The sequence below is a fragment of the Brachyistius frenatus genome, unplaced genomic scaffold (assembly GCF_029030835.1).
Source record: "Brachyistius frenatus isolate BFR_SWC_R1_liver_20210118 unplaced genomic scaffold, ASM2903083v1 Contig_103, whole genome shotgun sequence".
NCBI classification, from domain to species: Eukaryota; Metazoa; Chordata; class Actinopteri; family Embiotocidae; genus Brachyistius; species Brachyistius frenatus.
This window is the reverse complement of record NW_027210702.1, coordinates 1,304,392-1,329,185: the sequence shown is the minus strand read 5'-3', so window position 1 is coordinate 1,329,185 and position 24,794 is coordinate 1,304,392. Positions and strand designations below refer to the sequence as shown.

General features: G+C 42.3%; 1 protein-coding gene across 3 annotated transcripts in view; it reads right to left on the bottom strand.

Moving 5' to 3' along the window:
- LOC138628660 (neural cell adhesion molecule 2-like) overlaps positions 1 to 24,794 on the bottom strand; it is a 230,787-nt gene that overhangs the window by 59,205 nt on the left and 146,788 nt on the right. For all 3 annotated transcript variants that reach the window (XM_069711823.1, XM_069711824.1, XM_069711825.1), the window contains exons 2-3: positions 10,721 to 10,795; positions 3,863 to 4,069 (exon numbers count right to left, since the gene is read on the bottom strand). In XM_069711823.1, coding sequence (XP_069567924.1) covers positions 3,863 to 4,069; positions 10,721 to 10,795 — 282 coding nt within the window. The remainder of the gene's footprint in view (positions 1 to 3,862; positions 4,070 to 10,720; positions 10,796 to 24,794) is intronic.

Here is a 24,794-nt window from a genome sequence, read left to right as displayed (position 1 = left end):
CTGTCCACTTAACCGGGGCTGTTTTGAGACAGAATATAAGATGAGGTGGTGGAAAAGTTGTTTTAAAATACATTTGCTTCCAATTTTGTGTCTGGACCGCATCCTGCAAGGGAAGTGTTTCCCTTTTCTAATGTAGTTTTCTAGTTTTGTTGATAATACAGGTTTAAATTGTACATTGCTGTATTGAAACCTCAATAACAAGTGCTTATAAAGGGGGGGGGGAAAGAGAGAATAATATTTTATAATATTTTGGCTGCCTAGACACAATAAATTGGTTGCACTTAATTGCTGGTGGATCATTCTAACCTACTTCTAATCTTTTATTTTAAAAGATCTTGTGATTAAATCCTCCAATTTCACTTTTTGGATTTCTTAAAAATCCAACTTTATTGTGCCAACACTGAGTTTACAGCCAATTCACGCTAGCAGCTCTGCTAAATGCAGACATATTGTCTAGCATGTTCCCAAGCAGCTTAGCATTTGCATATTAAAAACAAAGTACGGCCAAGGCTGATGGGAACTTTCGCTAGTTTTGGCCATAAATGAAAGTACTTAAATAAAAAGTGAAGCAGCCCACAGTGTTTTTCACTTTTCATCCTGCGCAGGGCATTAAGGTCTGTTGCAGCTTTATGGAAATTGATGCAATACTTTTTGTTGTATTTTAGTGTCCTAAAGAGGTAGACCAACCAACTAGATTAATGTGCAGCACGGCACATAATACCCATCAGTTCACACTTAAAGTATTTGGAAACAGGTGTACCAGAAACAATGTGCTCACTGGAAATGGTCGGGTAGCTTTTGTTCAGAAAATCCAATAAAACAAAAGCTAAATCCCTCTTTGAGTGTTTTCTGGGACACAGACAAGGCGATTCTGATGAAACAGCAGTGCACATAGAAAAGTGTCTGTTTCACTTGCTGCCAGTCATAACCACTACATAAAATCAATGCGCAGAGATGTGCTGCAGCCTTTCTGTTGGCAGAATTAGACAAAAACAGCCTTTGATTCACTCTATCCTGGTTTCAGAGCCGCTTCAATAATAGAGTCCACTTAGTGCGGGTTTGAGGCTGCGCCCTCCCTCCTTACAAACATTTGGTGTTCCGACAAAGTGATTTTATGAGGACACCGTTCTTGGACCAAGACTTCCCCACAAACAGCTCACGATACCTCTTCGAACCCTGCTCTCGTTTGGATAGCCGGCTTTGATGTGCGTCGGGGCTGCTGCCGCGAGCGCCGCAACCACCTGCGTGTTATATTGTGAAGATGTGAATAAATCAGTGACAGCTCCCATATCAGTCCTTTCCGTTAGCGGGGCTTCAGCATTAGCATTTCGCTGTGTGATTTATGCCAGGCTGCTCCCTAAAATGAGCTTTCACTCCCAGACTGCACCCTCCGCCTGTGAACGTGTCTGGCATCTCAGTGTCTTCATTAACTTCAAGGATGCTTTCGCATGTTTTTGTCATTCACTCTGTTGGTTTCTTATCATCCAACTCCATTTGTATTCTTTATATTTCTAAAATCGGCTTTCACTCCCTTTGCCTCGCTCTTAGGTTTGAACACTTCTGGCGTCACTTGTTCCCTCTGTTTGTATCCATTTCCTGTCTCTTTTGTAGTCACGCTGCTCTACAAGAGAATCAGCAAGGGAAACATCCTCTCCAGAGTAACACTCTGCTGCACACTTGACACTAGTGAATAGAGAATATACTCAGTGCTCCGGAGTTTCTCCTCCGTCGTTCGCCGAAACATCACTGCAAAGATAACTGATAAATTAACGAGCCTATTTTCCCGTCTCAACTGGGAGGCAAATCTTTTTCTGCTCTTACTGGACAATTTCACAGGTTTGGGAAAATGAGCCTATGCGACATTATGGGTTTTTTCCATTAATAAACTGAGAGAAATAAAAGGAGCTGGCCAAGACTTTGTACTGGCTTATCCTATTGTGAAAATGAAATACGGTAACCTGGTGTGGCACCAAACTAGAGCAATTAAGTCAAAGCAAGTTTGGCTTTTTACCACGAGTGAAGTCAAGATATCATTCAGGACATTTAGTTTTTAACTCAAAAATGTTCTCAAAATTTGAGGGAACCTGAATGTATTGACTAAATTTCATGGCAATCAACAACAAAAGCCAACGCGACAGACCTTCATAACTGTTGACGGAGTCATTTCTAGTTGTTGTGTGATGTTCATCAAAGTGCAACACCAGTTTCAAATTGAAAACAGATCTGCTACTCCACGTAGCATGATTATATCTGTCCATTGTGGGGATGTCAGCAGCTATGGAGAGGATGTCGAGGCTCTCCCTCCCACAGGTCATGAATTTCGTGTACAACATGTTGTCGCGCGCTGGTCCTCACACCGCCTGAGGACTCATCGCCTGCTCCGGCTGCGCGCTGGCTGCGTGGAGCTTTAGGCAGGTTTTCATCCGCATGCTGCTCATGCAATCTACACCGAGGGCCCGAGTGAGCGATGCCCAGTTGCTATGGAAACAATGGTTTTAGGGAGCTGGTTATGTGGTGAATGAGGCGAGGGCTGAACGGTGGCAGGTGTGATTGAGGCTGTGATGTCTCCCCTAATGGTTCACTGGGAGAGGATGAAAAGGCAGCCACACAGCAGGTTATGATTTCCAGAGTGTGTGTACACATATAATTGCGTGTGTGTGTGTGTGTGTGTGTGTGTGTGTGTGTGTGCGCGTGCGTGTGTGCTTGCGTGTTCTGTCGTCAAATCCCCGTACCTTGGCGATTCCTCCAATTAAACCTGGTTCAGACTGCTGATCAAAGCCCCGGTGATGTGGGTATTTGGGTTATTCACAGCTCAGAGTTCACTTGGATCTTATGTAATCTTTCTCAGGGTATTTTATGTATTGTAATGCTAATCCATTTCCTGTCCCTGTGCTACCTGTGAACAGAGGGTGTTATTAGTATTGGGCTTTTTTTTTTTTTTTTTTACCTAAATCAGGCTCCAGCAATGATTTTAGAAACAGACTAATCCAGGCTGCAAGAGAGCTGATGTTTTGTAACTGGTCTCAAACTGGTGTTTTGGGACTGAATAATATACATACGCTGCCTTGATCTGTCCACAAAGGACTCCTGAATCTGAAATACGTCATTAATATAAACTCATTTTATGTTCTATACAGTTCATTAACTGACATGGAGATCTAAATGCTCTTTTTAAACCTCCTTTATGTTGCAAGGAGTAAAACTTTTGTGGAAAAATCCTGAGTCCTTTCATTATTAACATTTTATATGTTAGAAACTTAAATCAACCTTTAAACCGCCGTTGTTTTTATTCATTGCTGTTTGCAGGATATCAAAGCACTGAGCGGTCAGGTGTTGATCTCGGTGTCTCGCTCAAGGACGCAATTAATTCACCACTCGCCGTGAGGATGGAATCTGTGACAGGACAGTCCATGTGACCACCGAGCTCCCCCTCCCCCGCCTTATAACATTAAGCTTTGCCCAGGATATAGTGATGGGTCAGCAGGGCAGGTTAGCCTCAGTGCCACATCCCTCATTATTCCTGGCAGGATCTGCGTCCCATGGCATTACTAGCTGTCATTATATTTTAATCACAAGAACGAGTGTAACACACACACTCACACAAAAGCCCCCACACAAAGTCAAAGGTACACGTGGACCTGGAACGCATGAGCACACAGACAGAGCTAACATCTCGAACAGCTTGTGGCTGTGGATGAGGTTGGGAATATGAATCAGCTGGCTTTCCCGTGATCAAACGCTAATGCGGGAGGTTTATTCTCTTCGTGTCCTCATGTCTAAATCTCTTCGGGAGGCAAACACAGAGCATCTGCAGGTAAATGTGTGAATGCGTATGTGTATGCACGTTATCGGGCCAGCTTACGGTAGATCTCCAGCACGACCGAGGCCTCCTCCGTGTGGCCGCTGGCGTCGGTGGCCTGGCAGCGGTAGATACCTGCGTCCTCGATGATGGCGTTGTAAATGATGAGCCTGGATCGGGACATTTCTGAGTGGAGCGCCATGCGCTTCGAGGGCAGGATACGCTCGCCCTGGGGGTTGTACCACTCCAGCCTTACTGGCTCCCCGATAGCTGGTAGCAGAGAGAGAGAGAGAGAGAGAGAGATAAACTGATTGTGATGAGTATATTTTACTCCTCTCTTCAAGGCAAATCAGGTTCAGGTCATAATTCAGTGTTTACATTCACTGCTGAGGAAAAAGCTGTTTCCATAATTACGCCCACTGAGGCTTTTTTGTACACTTACATGTACATTTATTATTTCCTTCGCAACGCTTTGCCTCTTGTTGACTTCCAATAACATCTTTTATAAATTGGTTCAATAAGTTGCACCTGCAATCTTCCACTGTTACTGGATAAGCCCATTTACTTTGCATCTCAATGTACAATGACACTGCTCAACCTGCACACACACATATATATATATATATATATATATATATATATATATATATATATATATATATATATATATATAGTCCCCTGCACAACTCCGGGGAAAGCAAACTTTCACTGAGTGAGTAATTGAATTATTTGAGGGATATTTCCACCCATATTAAACAGCTTAAAGTCTGGAGGGACACTGAACACAGAGAGATAAAAGGAGAATCACCTGTGAGAAACAGAGTAGAGTAAGCCTGATGACTGATTTAAAATCAGCTTCCCACTGATGAGCTAAGATTTAACCAGTCTTACAGTGTCAAACACTTAAAGAAATAGTTTTAATTATACACACTGAGGCAGCCAACCACTTCCAGATTTTAAAATAATCCACATTGGATGCACTTTGGGGAGTCTGCCAATGAAAGACTTTCATATTTTCTTGATGTATTTGACAAGAGGTTTTATATATCAGCGCTGAAATTTCCGTTGTATCATGCTGTAATGGGGCGGACGACCTGGCTGCCACCACATGTGAATTTAAGTTTGCGCAAGAGCAGGATTTAGTGCGTTTATGACGATCTGGAGATCTACAGCACAATTTTATTTGATATGAATGTACCAAATGTCACATTTTCATTTGGTAGCGACTGTAAGTGGTTTTGTTTTATTTTGGGTCAACAGAAGAGCCAAAACTACAGTTGTTTACACATTGTCTATGCATAGATTTATGCAGAGTTTATACATGAAGCTCTTGGTCTGAACTCATGCGCTGTGTTTATGTACTGTTAGTGCTTGTTTTACTTGATTTAGATACGTTCAAGCCCTTTCAGTAAGACTAGGATTATAATCTTTGCTGAAAACCTACATCCATTTAAATACCCCAAATCAATTTAACGCTACTTTCGTATTCAGAGAACATTCAAGAAATAACGGGCCCTGAATATATTGTTACCGATGTCATTTAAATTATAACAGGCTACACACTTTTACATTTTACTCGGTGTTTGCTTTGGTCTGCTGAGCTGAGGATCGTCCAACGTTGCTGCTGGAACAAGTCGAGGGAACAGACGGCCTGAAATTATAAGATTATGTCATAATCTTGGATTTACATAGCTAATAAGTCTGTGAAGCAATAGGGACATATGTAGGCTGTAAATTCTCTCGAAGATTTCTAAGATTAGGCACAGTGTCTGTATCTGTGCACAAAAACACGTGCAGACACGTAGGCCTGATTAAAAGCTAACTAGAAGCCGTATTTGAATGGTGTCCATATGTCGCCTGTGAAACATGAACTCATCTGGCTGCCGTAGAAGATAATAGAATCAGCTGCTAGCTGCAGGTGCCCCACGCCTGTAAATTCTGCAAATCAAAGTGTCAGTGTGGACGGCCATTAGTCGGCCTATCAATCAGCCAGGACCTGGAACAGGAAAAGAGATCTGAAACCCAAATGTCATATTGGGAAAATGGCAGCAACCACTTGCAAAATATAACTAAGAGAAAAAGAGCAAGAGCGAGAAGTTGGCAGTAAGAATACTCTCTTTTTCCCCAATAACTCAATAAATAAGGTTTGTAATGGTTCATCTCAACAACTCCCCGGTGTGACTGTGGGGAACGTCAATAAGGTGAAGCACGACATAAAAGGCATATGATAAAATAAAAGTAGCTGATTGACACATTTTCCTCTTTGTGCCTGTACTTGCAGGCTTCAACTCACAGTTGCTAACACTCATCATCATCACCACCACAACATTTCCAGCCGCCATCAGCATCACGCGGTCGGCGTGTGTGTCCGCCGCTCGTTAGTTTCAGGGCCAACAGATCTGATGAGGCAATCAAACCGGAGTGTTGCTGAAATCGTGTTGCAGTACAAGCGATTCTCCTCCTCGCGCCGCTTCCCACTGGAGCCTCGCGGTTCATGTGGGTACTTCTGGGGAAAAGATAAGTGTCTGGTGTCGCTACAGGCGCCGCTTCCTACCTGTTAGCATTACAACGTTATCACCTCATTCCATTTTACAGTCTGTTGACAGCAGAGACAGTTAAATATGTTCGAGTTGATGCAGCTAGCATGGTGACAGGCCGCGTGCTTCACGGATGATCTGAGAAGACAGGAGTGTGTAGCATGCTGCCCTGTTTTCTTCTTCCTTCTGTGTGTCTTTACAATTGCATGAAAAGCTGGTAGAAATTTCTGCGAAAGCGCTCTTAAAATCTGCATAAGCTCTGGCATTATTACTGATTCCTGGCAAGAGAGAGCGCTTGATGACTGACTCCTCTAAAGGAAGAGTGGTAGGACAATGATCATCACTTTCCTGGGTGCTTGCAAAATGCCTACATGCTGTAGCAGCGTCCTGATTGATCGTCGGCCTTTGCTGGCTGCAAAGGAAACCGACAGCTCCGCTCAGTTCCGGCTTAATTTTGACATACACATGGAAATAAAATCAGAACGAGCAACAAAGCTCTGCATGTGAAGGGTATGTGCCGCGATGTTGGTGATCCTCCGTAGCAGTGAGGGAGCAGTGTAAAGTAACAGAAACACTGACGTGATCTCCTCACCTCCCGCACAAAGCAGACTATTGACTAGACGTGCACCTTGGTGCCAAAATTAGCCGAGCACAAGCCCGATGATTCCCAAACCTCCGCAGTCGCTGGCACTGGAGCCTTGGTAGTAATGGATTTAGGTCTCCGGGGAAGTAGATAGCCGAAGAGAACAGGAGCTGAGCTGGTCAGCGTGTACATAAGTGAAGCTTGACATGATGTCAAAATGAATGGTTACATACTCATCTCTGTCTCCCTTTCCCTCTCTGTTTACTCATTAATATCTGGCCACTAGGTTTACGCAGGTCTACTGGAACAAGTGATGTAACCATCCCTACTTTGGTTATGTGAAGAAAACCACAGCGAAACATAATAGTTCTTGGATCTTGTTGGGGTGCTTTTGTAGATGTCTCTGTTTTCTGTTGCAGCCAACACTTGTTCTGGCTCTCTGCCACTTCAGCCACATGGGAGGTTAAACCCACACCTGAACACCAGTTTATCCACCTCCTCATTTGCCACGCCATGAGCCCCGGTTCATTTCAAATCACAAAACGCTCTGGGTTTTGTTGTTGTTTGTTTCCTTCCTACCAATCTCCAATTGCAAATTTCAAAACTGAATGTAAAGTTGAATACGTGTAGAAATCATTCCTGTAATTATGTGCTTGTTTTCAATGATTGCTCACTTTTTTTTTTTTTTTTTTTTTTTTTTGCTGACATTGTTGTCCTGGTGATTTAAAAAAAAAAAAGTATTATTTCGAGAGCTTTTGAAGGAAAAGCAATTTCTTTAGACGAGGATTTTAGATTTCTATTTGTTGCATGCTGCTTTATTCAGTAACATAAAATGTTAATAAAAACAAATGGGTAACAAATGGCGATGCGACCACACAGTGTGCAATGTATGAGTACGAAAAGGATCATCAGGTCCAAACTCAGTAGAACAGTGAGAGGAGATTTTGGACAGGCCTGGGCAAGGGGTGTGTGGTGTTGTTTCAGGAAGTCCAGTTTCTATAACAGATACATGAACAGTCCATAATACAATGAAAATATTTTACATCTCTGGAAATTTATCATTTTATCTTACGCTGCTGCGGTTGCATATTAAACAGGACAAATACTGCCGTACATCGGATGCTGTGCCCTTTGTGTTTGCGTCTTCCCTGCCTCACGTGTGCCTTCATTAAAATGAACGAGAGGGCTGCCTATTTTCATGCAATGCTAACAGGGATGAATGAACGTGGCCTTATGCTGCTTGTGCCTCTTTTTAAATAATTGTGTTTATCTACCAGCAGAGATCCGGATATGCAGGATCTGTGCTAAGAAGGAGCTATGCTGTTAAGGTATTACTGTGCATGTATTAATAGATGTATTAGTAAATGACCAAGGCTTGTTTATGGTCAGATTTATCTGTATATACCAATAAAACACCCTAATTAAGGGCATCAATGATCAATCGAACACAATGTACACCGCTGTTGTGGATACACTGCTTTCTCTCACTGCGTGCACTTTTCATACAGATGTCCCAGACCTTTCTTATAACTGATGGAAACATATAAGGTACAAGGTGACATCAGCACAAATGCATTTTTTTTCTCTCTCGCACTTGCAGACAACTTAAGAGATAACTATTTTCTAAAGACAATCTCCACAGCTGTCGCCTCCCTCCTGCTCTGCAGCTGTGCTCTCCTGTTATTCTCTTCTTCACCTGCGATACCTTCAGCCCTTTCTCTATCTCCAGCCATGCCCTGGCCTCAATTGAAATCTCCACAACAAAACATCTTTTTAAAGTACCTCCCCGTGAAGGCATGAATAAAAACAAATTCTGCCTCTTACATTCCCTCCCATAAAAGCAAGAATCTATGAATATATGATGTATCATTCATTGTGAGAATAGAATATGAGTCCACAGAATATTTTGAAGTTACTATCTAAGCATATATTAATTGATAATAATGAGTAATCATGAGTATGGAGAAAATGCCCAACCACTCCAAGGACCCGAGTCCCTGTGCACAACAGTCCACCACACACTGGACTGTAATGATGTATGTGATAACTAGAAACTCTCTGAAGGTCAGAATTCACAACTGCAGTCCTTCACAACCATAGAAACAGCAATTGACTGTTTAGAAACTAAAGCTCTCGAGCATATTGCAAATGCTATTGCAAAACCCAGTTGTCACGGTGATGTAGATGCTGACCACTTTATGGACTGCTAGTATGATAGAAGCTGTGCTTCACAGTTCATCCTTGACTTTGGAAACACCCATTTCCATGATTTTCACATCATGTGAACCAAGGCACTGGAAACTTGGTTTCACATCTTGCAGTAGTATTTCACTATACCATTAATTATTCAGGTCTGAATAAACAAAAATCTCCGTAAAAGTTACAAAAATACATATTTTTGTTCATATCTATTAAGAGTGCAGTGATCAAAAACTGTGTAGGTCCCGGTTGGATTAGACTTCATTGACAGTGTCCTGACAAAACAAACAAACCAACAACCAAACAACTGTTGTTGGATTTTGATTCATATGTTGTTAAACTTTGATTGGTGCATCAAAGTATATGAAACCATCCTTTTGCAAAAGACAAGCATCCATTTCAAACTAGTGAGAACAAAAAAGAGCAAAGAAATCATTTCTTGTGGAATTAATCACTACACCTACGTTCTCATGTTGGAGCCCATCAATCAGAGAGAAGAACAATTGAGAAAAATCTGAACATTTTGTTCATTCAATTAAAAGAAACTCAGAAATTGTTGTTTTCTGTCTGTGGGGATGTAAGCTGATTGGTTCTTTGGTCACTGTCAATCAAATCTAAACACCCTTACAGTCCTGGAGAAGCAGATTATACGAGTCTTTGAATGCTTCCTCTTGCTGCCTTCTGATCTTTTTTTCTCTCCAATCCATATTGATGTAGGTCGGATTTGTACAACACTTGGTGACTGAAAGCCAAAAAGTCCCTTTAACCACTCATACTTTATGTATTTGTTTGCTGGCTCACTTTAATTCACCGGGCTTTTGCTGTTTGCCTCGGACTGTGCTGCCCTGCTTTCCAGCCCACTCCAGTTGGCAGAAACGCTGGTGAATATGGGGAAAATGAGGCTTAGCGCAACTGCTCGTGGTGGAAAAGGCCAAAAGAAAGCAACGTGTGACACAAACACTTCCTCCCACGCGCTTTGACGGTGGATGGTGGCGACTTATCTCCCACCTCAAACTCTGTTTTCTTTGCCTCAAAGCGTTTTCCATTCTTCTCAGTTCGGAGCTTTTAGCAGTGAAAGCTTCTACCTTCACTTTTCGATTTTTGCCAGCTTGATTCCATTCACCTCTACTTTTCTACACGCCCCATTCTGTCTGCCTCTGTACACATTGGACCTCCCCGCCTCCTGGACACTCCTCCCGGTGGGTGCCCACTCCCTTGGCTGTTTGCTCCACGCTGAGTGGGTTGGCAGGAGAGGAGAGGCAGCCAGCGGGAAGCGAGGCGAGGCGAGGCGAGGCCCTGCCAGAGTGTGTTGCCACCCTGCCGAGCCACTGGCTGTGGCGCCGTGTTGATACACCGTTCAGAGAGGACAATGAAGAGCAGAGACGAGAGGGGCGGGGGGCATCCCCTGTGTAGATCCAGTCTCCATGGGGTCACCGAGTCACTCACCATATGGACAGCATGGCTTGTGTTGCATTACCTCTCGCACAAACAGACCTCATGATGCAAGACCCCCTGCTGTTTCTCTGACCTACCTCTGAACACATACAGACATTCCCTCCATACACATAATACAAAAACAAAACAAGTGTGTGGCTGTTGTACCTGTGCAGATGAAGAACTTGGACTCTCCGACACTTAACTCCACTTTGTTCAAGGATATGGACACCTGAAGTGCGGCTAGAACGGAACACAAAAGAGAGACGGACAAAGACAGAGAAAGAAAACACAGAGAGAGAGGAGAATTGATTAGATATTTCAAGTAAGTACACAAAGAATTTTAATCATTTGCCGTGTGGCGAGGCATAATAATACAAAATTGCTTTCAAAAAGCATTACTTTCCATCTTTGCGCCAGCTTTTTCTATCATCCGAGGACCACTTCATGTTGTATATCACTGTTTATTGCACTTATGTGAAAGGAAGTGTGCAGCTTACAAGCAAGCATCCTACTATCTCAATAAGAAGCTTCAACACATTGTCCCTGCTGAAGAGAACAGTTTTCATATTCTTTTTCAAACTTAAACCACTTTCAAAGTTTCTGTTCAACAAGACAACAGAGATATTCTTCCACACAAAGCTCACACACAGATCGGCCCAATACCTTCTATTAGGCACATGGCTGTTTGTAACAAGGTTGTCAGTCAGCCTCACAATAGGAACCTTTCAGCCGGAGGTAATGCTATTTGCAGTTATCACTCTCGACAATGGCGTTTGAATTGAACAACAGGGGGATGGTAATTTCAGAAGCAGAGATAAAGCAGGAATCGGTAATTGATGCAATAATGCATTTTTTTTTCTTTGGTGGCAAAAAATTGTTGCGCACGGCTATTTACATTCCCAAGAACAAATGGAGAGCAAAAGACGCTGCAGTGCAGAAAAAAGCTAACTTAAAATGCTGCTCGCAGAATTCATTCATTTCAATGACACAGTGAAGATGGGAAAACAAACTCTTGCAGCCATTTGGCGGCACTTGTCCATTGCAAACTGTAACACCACACGATGGGGGATCCAGTGGACGTTTTTGAAGGTTGAAGTGAAAAGCAGTTTTCTGAATACGTGTCTGGCTTCAGACATAAATTTGTCTGTGAGAAAGAAAGAAAAATGCAGGAGGAGAGTTGAAGCTAAGAGGAGATCCAGACGAAGTGTTTGAATCGCAGCAAGGTGGCGCAGATGATGTGTCTAATTTGATGAGTAATGATTGACAACTCAGTGGGAGGGAGGGTCATTTTTAGGCCAGAGCCTCTCGACGCAGCAGTAGTCACACCGCAGCGCTGACTGAGGCAAGATATTTATGAGCCTGTCATATCGCAGCTCCTCAGTCTGAGCCCTTAGAGCTGCAAGTCTAGTTAGGATCAAAATCCAGCCACAGAGAAACGCACACGCACACGCACACCAGCTGAATAATACTCTAATAGATGTTAATTCTCTCTATAACACAGGGAACTTAACAGAAGAGCTCGCGGCGCCTGTCAATAATTGAGGAAATGATGAAATGATTATCTGCAGCTTCCCTGGGGGATGATGGCAGCAGCCAACAGCAGCAGCAGCAGCTCTCCAGCAGCTATCACAGGGAGAGAGAGAGAGAGAGAGAGAGAGAGAGAGAGAGAGAGAGAGAGAGAGAGAGAGAGAGAGAGAGAGAGAGAGAGAGAGAGAGAGAGAGAGAGAGAGAGAGAGAGAGAGAGCATCTGTTGTGACCCCAGGCTGCCTATAGATGGCAGTAGAGGGGCACTGCCGCATTTACATGATGAGGTCCACCAGCAGCTTTATCAATACATTTGATCATTTCCTTTTGTTTCTAAGTATGAAGTATTTTGTGAGTACGAAGAGGACAGCGGGATGGAGAACTAGTAAGCTCATGCTGGACACATTCATGCTGTCATACATCACAGTTTAGGGGCTGTGGTTGCAGAGGGTGGTGAGGGCAGTTACTTGCAGAAAAACTATGCATTTTTACATAATGTTGGACTTTTAATAAAATGAAATTTAACAAATAAATAAATTTGCATTCATTAAATTAATTAATAATTTCTTCATTTTTAATTTGTACTCCTACCATATCGTTTTCATTACTAGCAGCACCTGAGCACTGCTCTGTCTCTCTTTTGCTGGGGTTGCTCTCCACTTACAACTCCTCATCCTCTTGCACACACTTACACTCATTTAAATTAAATTAAAATGAAGGTGACTCGTCCTCCTTAAAGGTCAGGCCACCTTAAGTGATCCCGGTCTAGTTAGGCTAATGCATTTGCATTTCTTTGGCGTCCACACAGGGGAACTTAGAGACTTTAAAGTTCCTATAACTCTGCTTTCTGGTACTTTCCCTGTCACAACTGTTGCTAAATTAAGGGCTAACCCCCCTTTCATTTTAATCAGCAGGTGGAAACTGAGCTTCGGTTACATTTATTCACTGATAGACTCCCAATATAATATAATATAATATAATCACACTCCAAACCCGCTTAACCAGTCTGAAGTATAGAACAGAGGCACAGTTACTGTCTCACACACACACACACACACACACACACACACACACACACACACACACACACACACACACACACACACACACACACACACACACACACACACACACACACACTGTTTCAAATGAATGCAAATACTGTTCTCGGGTTGATTAATCATGTCTATTTAACCCCGTGCCCTTCCACACTGCCTGCCTCTGACTTAAGGCAGATTCCAATCAGCGCTTCAAGTATTTTAACGGTTTTCAATTATTAATTGATCCTGGTCTATTCGTGCTGTATGTGATTGATCACATAATAAATTCCCCACAAAACCCAGAAGGCAAAAAGAAAAATGGCCTGAGCTTTTTCTGTGCAGCCGGACTCGTCGGTGTGAATCACTTAATTAATTTCAAACTGGAAAATGTGAGTGTTCGAGTTTGCATTTTTAAGCTAAAATGCACAAAACAATTGTCCCCACAGCGACTCTGTTTGACATTTTAATGAGAATGCTGACTGGTTTTGAGATATGACATGGGATGGCAGAATTTATGTATTCAACACTGTCTCGCCTGGAGGGGACACAGAGACATGCTAATTATATCCATTTTCAGGCGTGCGATGTTTTCGTCCACGTTCAGCCGGCTCATTACACAGCTTGGGTCAATATGTTATGAGCCTGGTAGCAATTATCAGCTCCAATTATTAGCTCCTTTGAGAAGTGTTGGAGACGAGCAAAACAAGACAACAAACAAAACCATTGATTGCCATTTGTAACGTGTCGGAGACGGTCAATACTACACATGACTAGCCATCTTTCAACAATGAGATGAGCTATTGCAACATCAACACTTGAATCTAAACTTAAAGACAGAAGTTAGAGAAGCAACTTTGATGCAAAGTTGCTGGTTCAAATCTGACAACCAGTTGATATTGTTTTTTTTTCTAGCTATACAAAAAATATTAGATTAAAAATAAAGCTGTGTCCCTTTTCAAAAACAAGTCACCAAATAAATCACAGGAGTTTCTTAAATCAACACTATATTATTTTTTAATGCTTGTGATTCTTCTACTCCTCTTTACAATAGCTTACATTGATATTTATCAAATGGAGGTCATTAAGTCCAGTCAGATAAAATTTTGACAACAAAGGTTGACCGATGTGCTGCAAATAATCAAACAGAATTAAACCGTCAAATAGACTTGATTATAAGGAGAAATCAGTGGTTAATGTGGAAAAGCCAGTGAAAATAACTAGGCTTTTAAATGGCTTTTGAACACTGGTATGGAGGTTGACGTCCTGATATGGAGGTAAACATTGTCCCAGAGTTTTGGAGCTGCAACAGAGAAGACACGGTCGGCCTCGGTAGTCAGTTTGGATCGAGGAGCTGCTGGTTAAAAGAGACGAGTGAGCGACATTGGGTGAAGGGCTGTACCAGGTTAGACAGATATATATAGACAGGGCTGCTCCATTTAGAAACTTGCACAGTAACATTTTTTTTTAAAATCATTCAGTGAAAGATGCTCTCGCTTATGTGTACCAATGAAAAGCCTTTCTACAGCGTTGTTCGCCAATTAAAGGTGGACATTAGAGTCTGGCCCATTCCAACATACAAAGAATTGCAATAGTCCAACCTTAGGGTCAGAGGTGGAGGAGGCACTGACTGTGTTGGCCTCCCGACACGTTTCAGTGACATCTGGAACCAGCACGCAAAACTTGCCGGCAGCTAAGTCGGTGTGACTAAATCTAAAGCAGACTAAAGCAGGCTAAACGCACCGTCGCATTTAGCAGCAAGCCAAATCCAGTGTTTGATTGACAGAGTGGAGAGTGTCCAATCAGCTGGCAGGGAGCGAGGGATGTGATTCAATAATCCTGTACTCCATAAAAAGCTCCATTAAAGCCATGTCCAAATAAAATGCACGGCAGAGAACGTGCCTTTGTGTGTTCGTTTGTGTGTCTGTACATGTACGACTGTGCGGGGGTGTATGTGCGCTGCATGCCTTTATATCTGTGTGGGTTGGTGGGTGGGAGGTTGTGTGTGTGTGTGTGTGTGTGTGTGTGTGTGTGTGTGTGTGTGTGTGTGTGTGTGTGTGTGTGTGTGTGTGTGTGTGTGTGTGTGTGTGTGTGTGTGTGTGTGTTTGTCTGTGTGTATGTGTGCAAATGTTTTAAGCACACAGAGCAGCTTGGCCCCGAGGCGAAAAATGCTCTGCTTTAATTGTGTGTGATTTTGTGGAGGAACTGAAGGGAATTCTTCCCTTGAACCACGGAGACAGAGGACGAGGGAGACAAAGACAAGTGAAAGAGTGGGTAAAGCAAAAGAAGGAAGGTGATAACACGCTAAATGCAATGTTTTGTATTCACCTGAACCTGTATGCATTTCTTCAAAGGTGTTAGCAAAGGAAGAAGGAATTATTTGCAGCAGGAAATTAACTGCAAAAACACTCAACAGCTGCAGCGTCTCTCAGGTGAGCTTTGGCCAAAAGGAAATGTGGGACGGTGAAGGTGTGATTTATTTATATGAAGACAGTTATTACACCCTGGGTCTTATTTTTGTAGTTTTGGCCTGTGTTCATTATAACCCAAATTCCACATGATTTTACATTCTGTACGTACAACATTTGACACTTTGCGTTTGACCCAGCGGGATGACGTCATTAAACGAGCACCTGCGAAACCTCCAACGGTGGAAAAAGATGAGAAAATAGCGGTGGAAACATGACATATCTTCATCCATCTTTTTGTATGCAGATGACTGGAAACTATTCGAACAATCGCGTGAAATAATCGGGAGATTATAATGTAATACCTGTGACAGGTCTACCTATGAAGTTACACAAATAAAGAGGAATAACACCAACAAGTTTACGTCACATGCATTCCCTTTAGTGCAGACAGGAAGCTTTGTTAGGACACAGTATTAGGAAGCTTAATTCACGTAACACCATAAACTCTAGTGAATTAGTTGTTGCCAACTATGGATTCATCTGAATTTGTTTTGAAGTCTGTCACAACATACCTGAACACTGTGTTTGCCAATCTGGCTCCCCGAGTCCCCGTTTCTATGTATCTGTCCTTCTACATAACAAGCCTGCTTTCATGCTGCAGAGGAGAGCAGAGGAGAGGAGAGTGCTGGCTCTACTCAGCCAACCATATCCAATCGTACCGACATACAGTATCAAGCCACGTGCACAGTCTCCTGCACAACCCACAGCTACCTATTATCTTCCCTCTCTCCTGCACACCTTCTCTCTATCTCTGCTTTTCGCTCACCAACTGCTTTGCGATTTATGTCTCCTTCCTTTAAGCCTCTTACGCCTCGGGCTGCGGTGGCCGTCATGGACTTCTTTCTCGTTCTCATCAGTCACGAACACACACGTATGCAGCGAAGATGCAAATACGCAAATGTTTAGTTTTAGACAGATTTGGAATATTTTGCTTTTTAGCATGAAAAAAGCAACTTGATGTGATCTAGCAGCTGGCTGAAATGACATCTTTTGCTCAATTTATTCACAAGTCTTCATGTGTCCCTTTGCACACAGGAAAAAAAACAGATTCGTGCATATATATGTGTGTGCGAGTTGCCGCTGTGACCCTCTTTCTCCTTTTAAAAAGGCCAACAGCAACATAGTAAACAAAATACGCATCGTGCTTGAGGATACCTGAAGCACCTGACATCACAGTTTGGAGGCTTCATTGCATTTGCAGGTTTGATCAGCTGGATTTTTGTCAGTTTGACATTTGCATTATGAGGTTGGAGTAAATATGCATGCAGCCCCTGGGCCACTCAAGCAAATGAATGAAATTTATTTCAGAGAAAGTCAAAATATGACTAGCATGAAGGCTCATCAAAGTTTGAAATGTGCGTGAAAATGGCATTTCTTAAAATAATTGAATCACTTTACCCTTTTTTTCTCACGAATCATTGCTAGTCACACATTTAAATGTATTATTAACTACTCACTAAATATTTTGTGCGACTTGTATTTACTGGACCAATAAGTATTTTAGAATAAGTAGTCTGTGTAATTAGTAAATCATTTTTTTTAGGGGTTTTAATGATAACAAAGCCAACGACATGGGTCATAACCGCTCACAGAACTCCCACTGATCAGATCGCAAAGACTTCAATCCTCAGATCAATACTTCTGTGACGTCTTTGATGTGCATTTCATTGGACGCGATAATAACACTTGATTTGGAGGTCAAATGTAACCAAGCATAAGAAAAGAGGACTTCCTGCACAGTTCATCAGAGGCTGCTGCTGCTGATGGTGAAACTGAAGCAGCAGTACGTACCAAAGGCACCACACCAGCTATCAGTCTCAAACAACACCAAAGTATCTCCGGGAAAATAATCCTCCTGTCTGAAATGAGGGACACATCCGGCCAAGTTGTTTGTCTCAGATTGTAGCAGTGACATTCACCTGCACACAACACATCCAGGCATAAAGGCAGCTGTGTATCTTTTCCTGGTAGGAAATGTGTGCTGTCAGTGTCCTGACAGGCATAAGTTTGTGTTGCCTGCACAAACACAATAATTCACTATGATGAAGAGTCATGAAGGTAAAACTAGCAACAACAAAAAAAGACAAACTGTCTTAATCACAACAGCTTAGACTCACGATCACCTACTACTACTACTACTACTACTACTACTACTACACACTGCTCTACTGTACAACAGCTCAATAGGACGACCTTTTCATCTGCCCTTTTTACATGTCTCGTAAAACATATAAAATCATGAATTACCTTTTTAAACCGTAGTTTAGTGAAAAATGCAACCTGCAAGTGGCAAAAATTAGGAATCGTTTTGCAAGGCTGTAATATCCACAGAAACCCAATGAGCCACCTATACTTGAAACGTAAAGGACAAAAAAGCTCTTAATAAAGGGCAATGCAAACTGGTGGAAAAGCATCCTCTTGAACTGTCTTCCATCATCTCTATTTTTAACAAAGACTCTCAATACAACTTCTTCAGAAATCCTCAAGCACTCCTGGGTGCAGTTATCCAAAGAAAAATGTGGGAGAAAGTGACAGGAAGGCAACGAAACACCGTGTGATATCATCACATTTATGGAAACAACCAGCAGCACAAGCAGAATGTGAAACATCAGCTGGTATGAAGTTACCATCGTGTCAGAGTGAGACACTGGAAGACAATGACAGTAATATTCCTAAAGGACTATTTGGTCCACAAATCAATCAGTAAACCTTCTGAAAGCCAGACAGACAATTGAGGTGGTGTCAGAGGGCAGATGAGTTACCAGAAGGAAACGAGCTGAGCACCAAGTGGCAGTGCAATCATCAGCCATGATAGAAATAAAGCCAGTAAATGGACACGGCTCCCATTCAGCTCTTCAATTGTAACTGTGCAATCAGGGTGTCAAAAGGTGATGGAAAGTGTCAAATTACATTTTAGTGTGCACGGGGAACACACGGGCAGATACACATGCAAATTCACATATTTAGAGTATCATATGTAAAATTGCAGCCACACAAATATTCATAGACGTCTTAGAAAGCCTCTTTGACAAACATAGGACCCAAAGTAACCTGGGTATTGTCTCATAACCTCTGTCTTCTTTACTCTCCATCACAAAAATGATTTCTATTCCAGATTGTGCAGAAACTGGAGCCTCACGCTGTGCTAGAGTAAATCCCATTTGCTTGGATATTGTGTTCATATTCATGGGAACATAAGAAAAAATAGGGCCAGTAAACGTAGGTGCAAGATAACGCCCTTATCCGCATTCCCCTTTTCAAAACAGAATCATGCTCCACTGGAAATTATACAGAAGCTTTGACCATTTCTTAGGTATTTTTTGATTCGTTCTTTCTCTCTGCACTTCTGAGTCCTGTGTCCAATCTATAAGTCTTATTTTTCTTATCTGTCACCCCACTGTTCCTCTATTTCTTCCCTTTTATCCTTTCCCTTTCTTTCTCTACTAAGGCTGCAGCCTGTTTCTGAATATGGTGACATCAGAGTGGTTTAAGGACAGGGGAGAAATATTCACACCTTCCTTCAATGTAGATCTACACACTTTGAAATAAAGCTATGCTGCAGAAAACAAAATCGAGGTGTCCATCCATCACCTCATCAGTCCGTAAGTCATTCTTGATTGCTAACGATGAGCTAGCCAGCTGTAAGCTTGTAACATAAACAGCAGAGAATAAGGTGAGCAGTGCTGACAGTGTTAATGAGTCGCTTGAGCTGTTCCCTTTTTCCCAGAGTTGTGGCAGTTTCTCTTTCAACTTATTAATAAGGTCATCCATCAAGACGAAAAGGTTCCCGTCAAATAATTGGGTTAATGAAGCCAATTAAAAATGACTGACCATTTTACTGAATACAGACAAGTTAATTAAATATATATGAATGAGATGCCACCGCTGCCACCTTAATGTCACTGTGCAATGTTTCACTCAAAACAGTGTCTTGGCAGTCAGTGGCAAAGGATGTTTTGAAATGATAAATGAATGTCCTCGGCATATATGGAATCAAAAGCTAATCTGACTTCACTGTTATTGTCCTGGACAGACACGTCTTTCATATTAATATCAAGCCCACATTGTTCTGAGCTGCAGCTGAAAGGTGCTTTGAAGGTTGCCACTGTTTCTCACGACTGCTGCAGCCGAGTGTTTTTTTTTTTTTTTTTTGCCTCGTATTTCCTGCAAATAGTGTGGAAATGCATATTATGAACAGTCTGGAGCTGATGGAAGTGGAGGCAGAGTGTTCTCGGTCAAGAGAACGTTCCCCAGCAGAGGTGGGCGAGAGGTTTGCTTATGATTATTCCTGTGAAATTCAAAGTTTCCTGCCATTCAAACAAACATTGCGTATTGATCTTGTGAAGGTGGCAGCTGAGCTCGGCTGATTGTTTCCCTGGCCCTTCATAAGTGCACCAAAATGGGCAAACCCACGTGTGATGAGAGGCTTTCCACTTCTGTGGGAGGAGGTGGCTCGATTGAGTTTGCAGAAGAGCGATTCAGTAATAAAACCTTAAGGCCTTGGAGGCAGTATCTGATTTGCAGGCGCTGCAGAGAGAAGTTGCGTAGGGTTGAGATAGAGCCAAAGCTCAACATTTGCAAGAAGCAGTCGGATGAGCGATGCAGTTTGTGCGTACAGGTGTCGGTGTAGAAAGACTCACAACACGAACAATTATCATGAAAAACAGCTCATTGTGTCAAACTCTGTACATTAACGCGTCTTATTTCGCCATTGTCGGCGATAAATGGCACTTTCAGGACAGACAATCAAACAAGCAAATGCAAATCAAAGATGAATGTCATGACAAGGCGTAGCAGTCTCAAACACCAAGAATTATGTTGGGCTACTTGTCAGCAGAAAGAGCCTTCCAGTGAAGGTAGGTGGGCGTATTGCCCGTCAGATTTACTCAAACGTGAAGCAAGAAAAGAGGTTTGCTGTTGATGCCACTCTCCCACCATTCACTACACTGCACTCATGCTCCTCCTCACTCCAAGAAAGAAGCAAAAAATAGAAGTAATCCCTTTCTTTGTACAGCCATTCTCCTCCGCCAGCCGTGTGCCTTTTCTAAGCATTTTTAAAGCAAAGCAGTCACAATAATTTGAATTCTGCTTAATTCGAACACACTGAGGTGCAGAAAGGACGGACACAGAGGAGGTGACGGGGTGGCAAACAATAGTGGTTGCTGTGGGTGCCAGCAGACTTGTGCTGGTTGTCACACTGGGAGCAGAATCCTTAACAACCGCTCATTAGCACATCTACAGTATGTATTTGTGCAACATCTGAGTATTCACACGGGGCTTGATTAAAAGCTTTGTGGGGTCTGGAAATGAACACAAGCATGAGCGAGCGTTGACCTCAACATATTTTCAAGCAGGAGCAAAGTCACCAAATTTGCCGTCTGCAACAAACACAGTTTACGGTTTAATTAGGGAGCTGGTCACACTTTGGTCCTCCTTCATCACAAAGGGAACTAAGCTTTTGATATGCTGTTGTGCTTCCCGCACTTTCCTCTCCAGAGAGACCAATTTCATCTGCACTGACAACTTGCGCTTTCCACAAGTGAGTTCAGAATCATATTTATGGCACACGAGGTTACAAATAGACGACTGGTGCAGTGCCTGGTTTTTCATCTTGCATTTTTCTTCCTTCACTGACGAGCACTTTTTTGGTTCTGTAGTTCAAAATCAAACGTTCAAAGTGCTCAAACAACAGCGCCAGCGTTAGTCCACAATACAAAATAAAGCTTTACCATTCTGCTATCTGCTGGTCAAGAGATTTTGCTTTCATCCTCAAATGGGAGATACTCCATGTTCTTTTGAAACGAGACGGTTATTTGGTCTCAGCTAGCCAGTCAGACTCCCTTTGACAATGTCCAATTCTGCCAGTCAGACTGCCCCAATGTCCAATTGTACATTTTAAAGAACATACAGTATATAACTGTTACCACTTTCGACCGCAAAAAAGACTCGCAAACACATGAAAGTAAAATTTTATTCAACATCTGTTTAAACTTCAATCAGATACGATTTTTAAATAAGTGCAACTGGACTTATCTGAGTTTCTTGAAGACGTTTCACCTCAATTCTGACAGAGTTTCACTTTTTAACCGGTAATGGACTCGTTAACATTAGCGGGTCTTTGTGAGTTGTTAAGATCACATGTTAGACCCACCTGTGACCCGTTAAGAGTCCTGCTGTGAATGGTCGATTGTCTTCTTTAGCAGGGGTCTCAGGGCTGCATTACAAATTGCTGGTAAGTGGTGTTGTAGACCACCTTATCTATGCAGTGATGGTGTTTCTGGAAAGGCAATCACACTAATGACTCGCATGATGGCCGAGTAGGACGGCCTACTGTGACCTTCACGACCGACAGGATCGTCGGGTGGCTCGCAAAAGTCTTGCATGACCTTCACAACCTCTAACAAACACACAAAGTTAAAATCTGGAACTCCTCTCCGGTCGGTTAGAACTGAAGGAGTCTTTCAGATGAGAGTTGAAACTTCCTCAAAAAAATGAAAGAAATCCCGTTGCCTTTGGACAGATTGACCATGACCTGGAGGAAACTTCACAGACACACCAGTAGAATCCCCACCTGATAAATTATCTTCAAATATTTCCATCTTAATGTAGACTGCAGATTCAGAAAAACTCTCTTGTGCCAAAAACAACAGAGAAACATCAAAACTGATCACTGAGGTGTGCCAGTCTGCTACGCCTGTGAGGTTTCTAATCTTTAATTCTCATTTCATGCATGCTGGAGAATGAGCGAAGCAACATGTTTTTTTTGTTTTTTTTCCTGTGGAGAAGCGATCATTGCCGAGGGGATTGAAATGGCACGGCGGTGGGCTGATTATTCTCCTGCCATATCCCGCCGGTGGCTGTGACATAGCCATTATCTCAGGCCCGTGGATTAATTCAGTCACAAAGGAGAGGTCACCGGCTCCTGCCAGGCCTGAGAGAGGAGACTCTGGGGATTATTGAGGGGGAGTCAGGCAAGGTAGAAATGTCTTTTTTTTTGGCCCTTCTGCAATGAAATTCAAAGGTTTTAAGGTCAACAGTGTCCCTAATTGGGAGGCTAAATCCCATGACAATAACGGTACAGCCCATTAAGGTTGGAATTCCCAGCTAAATGATTCGCGTTGTAAACCGAATTACTTTCATTTTCTGAAATTTCCTGCTGAATGGGATAACGCTGTGCTCTCAATTTGAGTATGAATTGAATTCCAAGTCCCAATTACATTGAACTGGAAATTAATACGTAGCAAGACTACGGTGGGATTTGATGTGTAGGTACAATGAGTTGCACGTGTGAATGCTTCTGAATTCAATACATCTACATTTTGCACAGCTCACATGACAGTTTAAGTGTGGCAACGAAAGACAATACATACATTACGAGTATTATTAAGCAATTTCACTGTGTATTGCACTCATAGATCTAACAGTAACATGAACTTTTCAATAAAGAACACGGCTAATAATCAGTATATTTTTTTGTATAAGGTAAAAGAAAAAAAATAACAGCCTGAGCTAATGTCATTCTCTTCTCTGATCTTAAGATCAGTGATTCAAAGGCTCAACCTGTATTATTCACTTTCCGGCTTGTCCAATTCCACCCACTCCAGCGCACTTTTGTATTTCTATTTCCCTTTCTACCCATCACCCTTAATTTTACTCAAGTCACAGCCTTTCATCTTTCCCTTTTTCATGCTTCATTGTGCAATGAATTGCCTGCTCACCTTTTCTGTCTGATTTCTTTTGGATATCATGTCTCTCTGTTGTTCACTCCCTCTGTGTTCTCTTCTCTCTGCCTTTCCCTTTCCGTCTGACAGTTTCGTGGTCGTCCATGCGGCGCTCGCGACAGAAGCCGCCACCAACTGTCACTGCGGCCCAGCCAACGAGGAATTCAGAATGCCAGGACCAGCCAGAGTCAAATCATGCCAGTATAAATATTACTCAAACCTTCTCTCCCGCTGTTCTCTTTGACCCCTCCAACATCGATACACTTTATCTCTATGTCAAGATCAAGAGGCAAAATCAAAGTCCCCAGGCACTGAAAGCTCAACAAAAAAAAAAAAAAATCAATATATATAACTCGTATGTATGCACCATGAGACTGCACATTTTCTCATCAGCAAACTCACTTATGACTGAGGGCATTTCTTGGCTTTGTCTTAAACACTATAGTCACGATCAAAAAGTTGAAACCGACATTAAAGATAAGTTGGACACGGCTGGAGCCGTGCAAGCAGCTCTCTACTGAATGCTAACATCGGCATGCTAACATGTGAGACATTGCAGTGACAATTTACAGCAGGAAATAAGTTCAGCCCGTTACCATTAGCTAATTAGCACTAGACAAAGTACAGCTTAGGCTGAAGGGGAGGTCATTAGTATAGTGTCTTAAACAACCACTGAAATTAGGGTTCTGATGTGATGATGCTGATCACCAAAGTCTTTAGAGTTTATCCCTGCATATCTGAAATATTTTGAATTGTCGTAGAAATGCATCCAGCATACGTCCAGATAAGTCACATGTAAAAACAAATATGTCGCATAAAGGTGGGTCCGTTTAAAGCATTCAAAAGAAGTGCAAACCTTCAGTGTCACAGACCTTTATTGGGGACTGATAAAGGGATCGATTATGTTAATGCTTCATTTACAACCACTATGACAAATGTATATGTGACTGTCGTGACTTTGAAGAGCACTATAAATCAGGTCAATACATGCTGGTATAGTGAATATAGGAGCACTCAAAAAGCCCATAGTAGGCATCTATTCATGAGCCAGTTCAGGGGATGCTTTCCTGACGTCTCTCTGCGATGCGCCGTATTGATCACCGTTTTATTAATCAATATGGTTAGTGTTTTTTCTTGCCAGGGATGCCAACTTCTTGAATGTCATCGCCATTTAAAGCAAAATAAACAAAAAGGTACGTGCGACGTCCGTAGGTAAACCGAATGCCTATTATCCCGCTTTCATGCAAAAAGGCCGTTTGCGAGATCATTACCTGACCCAATTATGGTTAGAAACTGTAATCGGTTGCCAAGGGAGACTGGCATCTCCTGCCGCATGGCCAAAGGTCAAGTCATTATTTAATCTAAAACTGCATCTCTGAAAATAAACAAAGATGGCCAGCCTTGGTCAAAAATGATATGGGAAATGTTGCAGATGAAGGAGAGCCACTGACTAATAGTAACTCTGTGTTCATAAATCATGGATGGA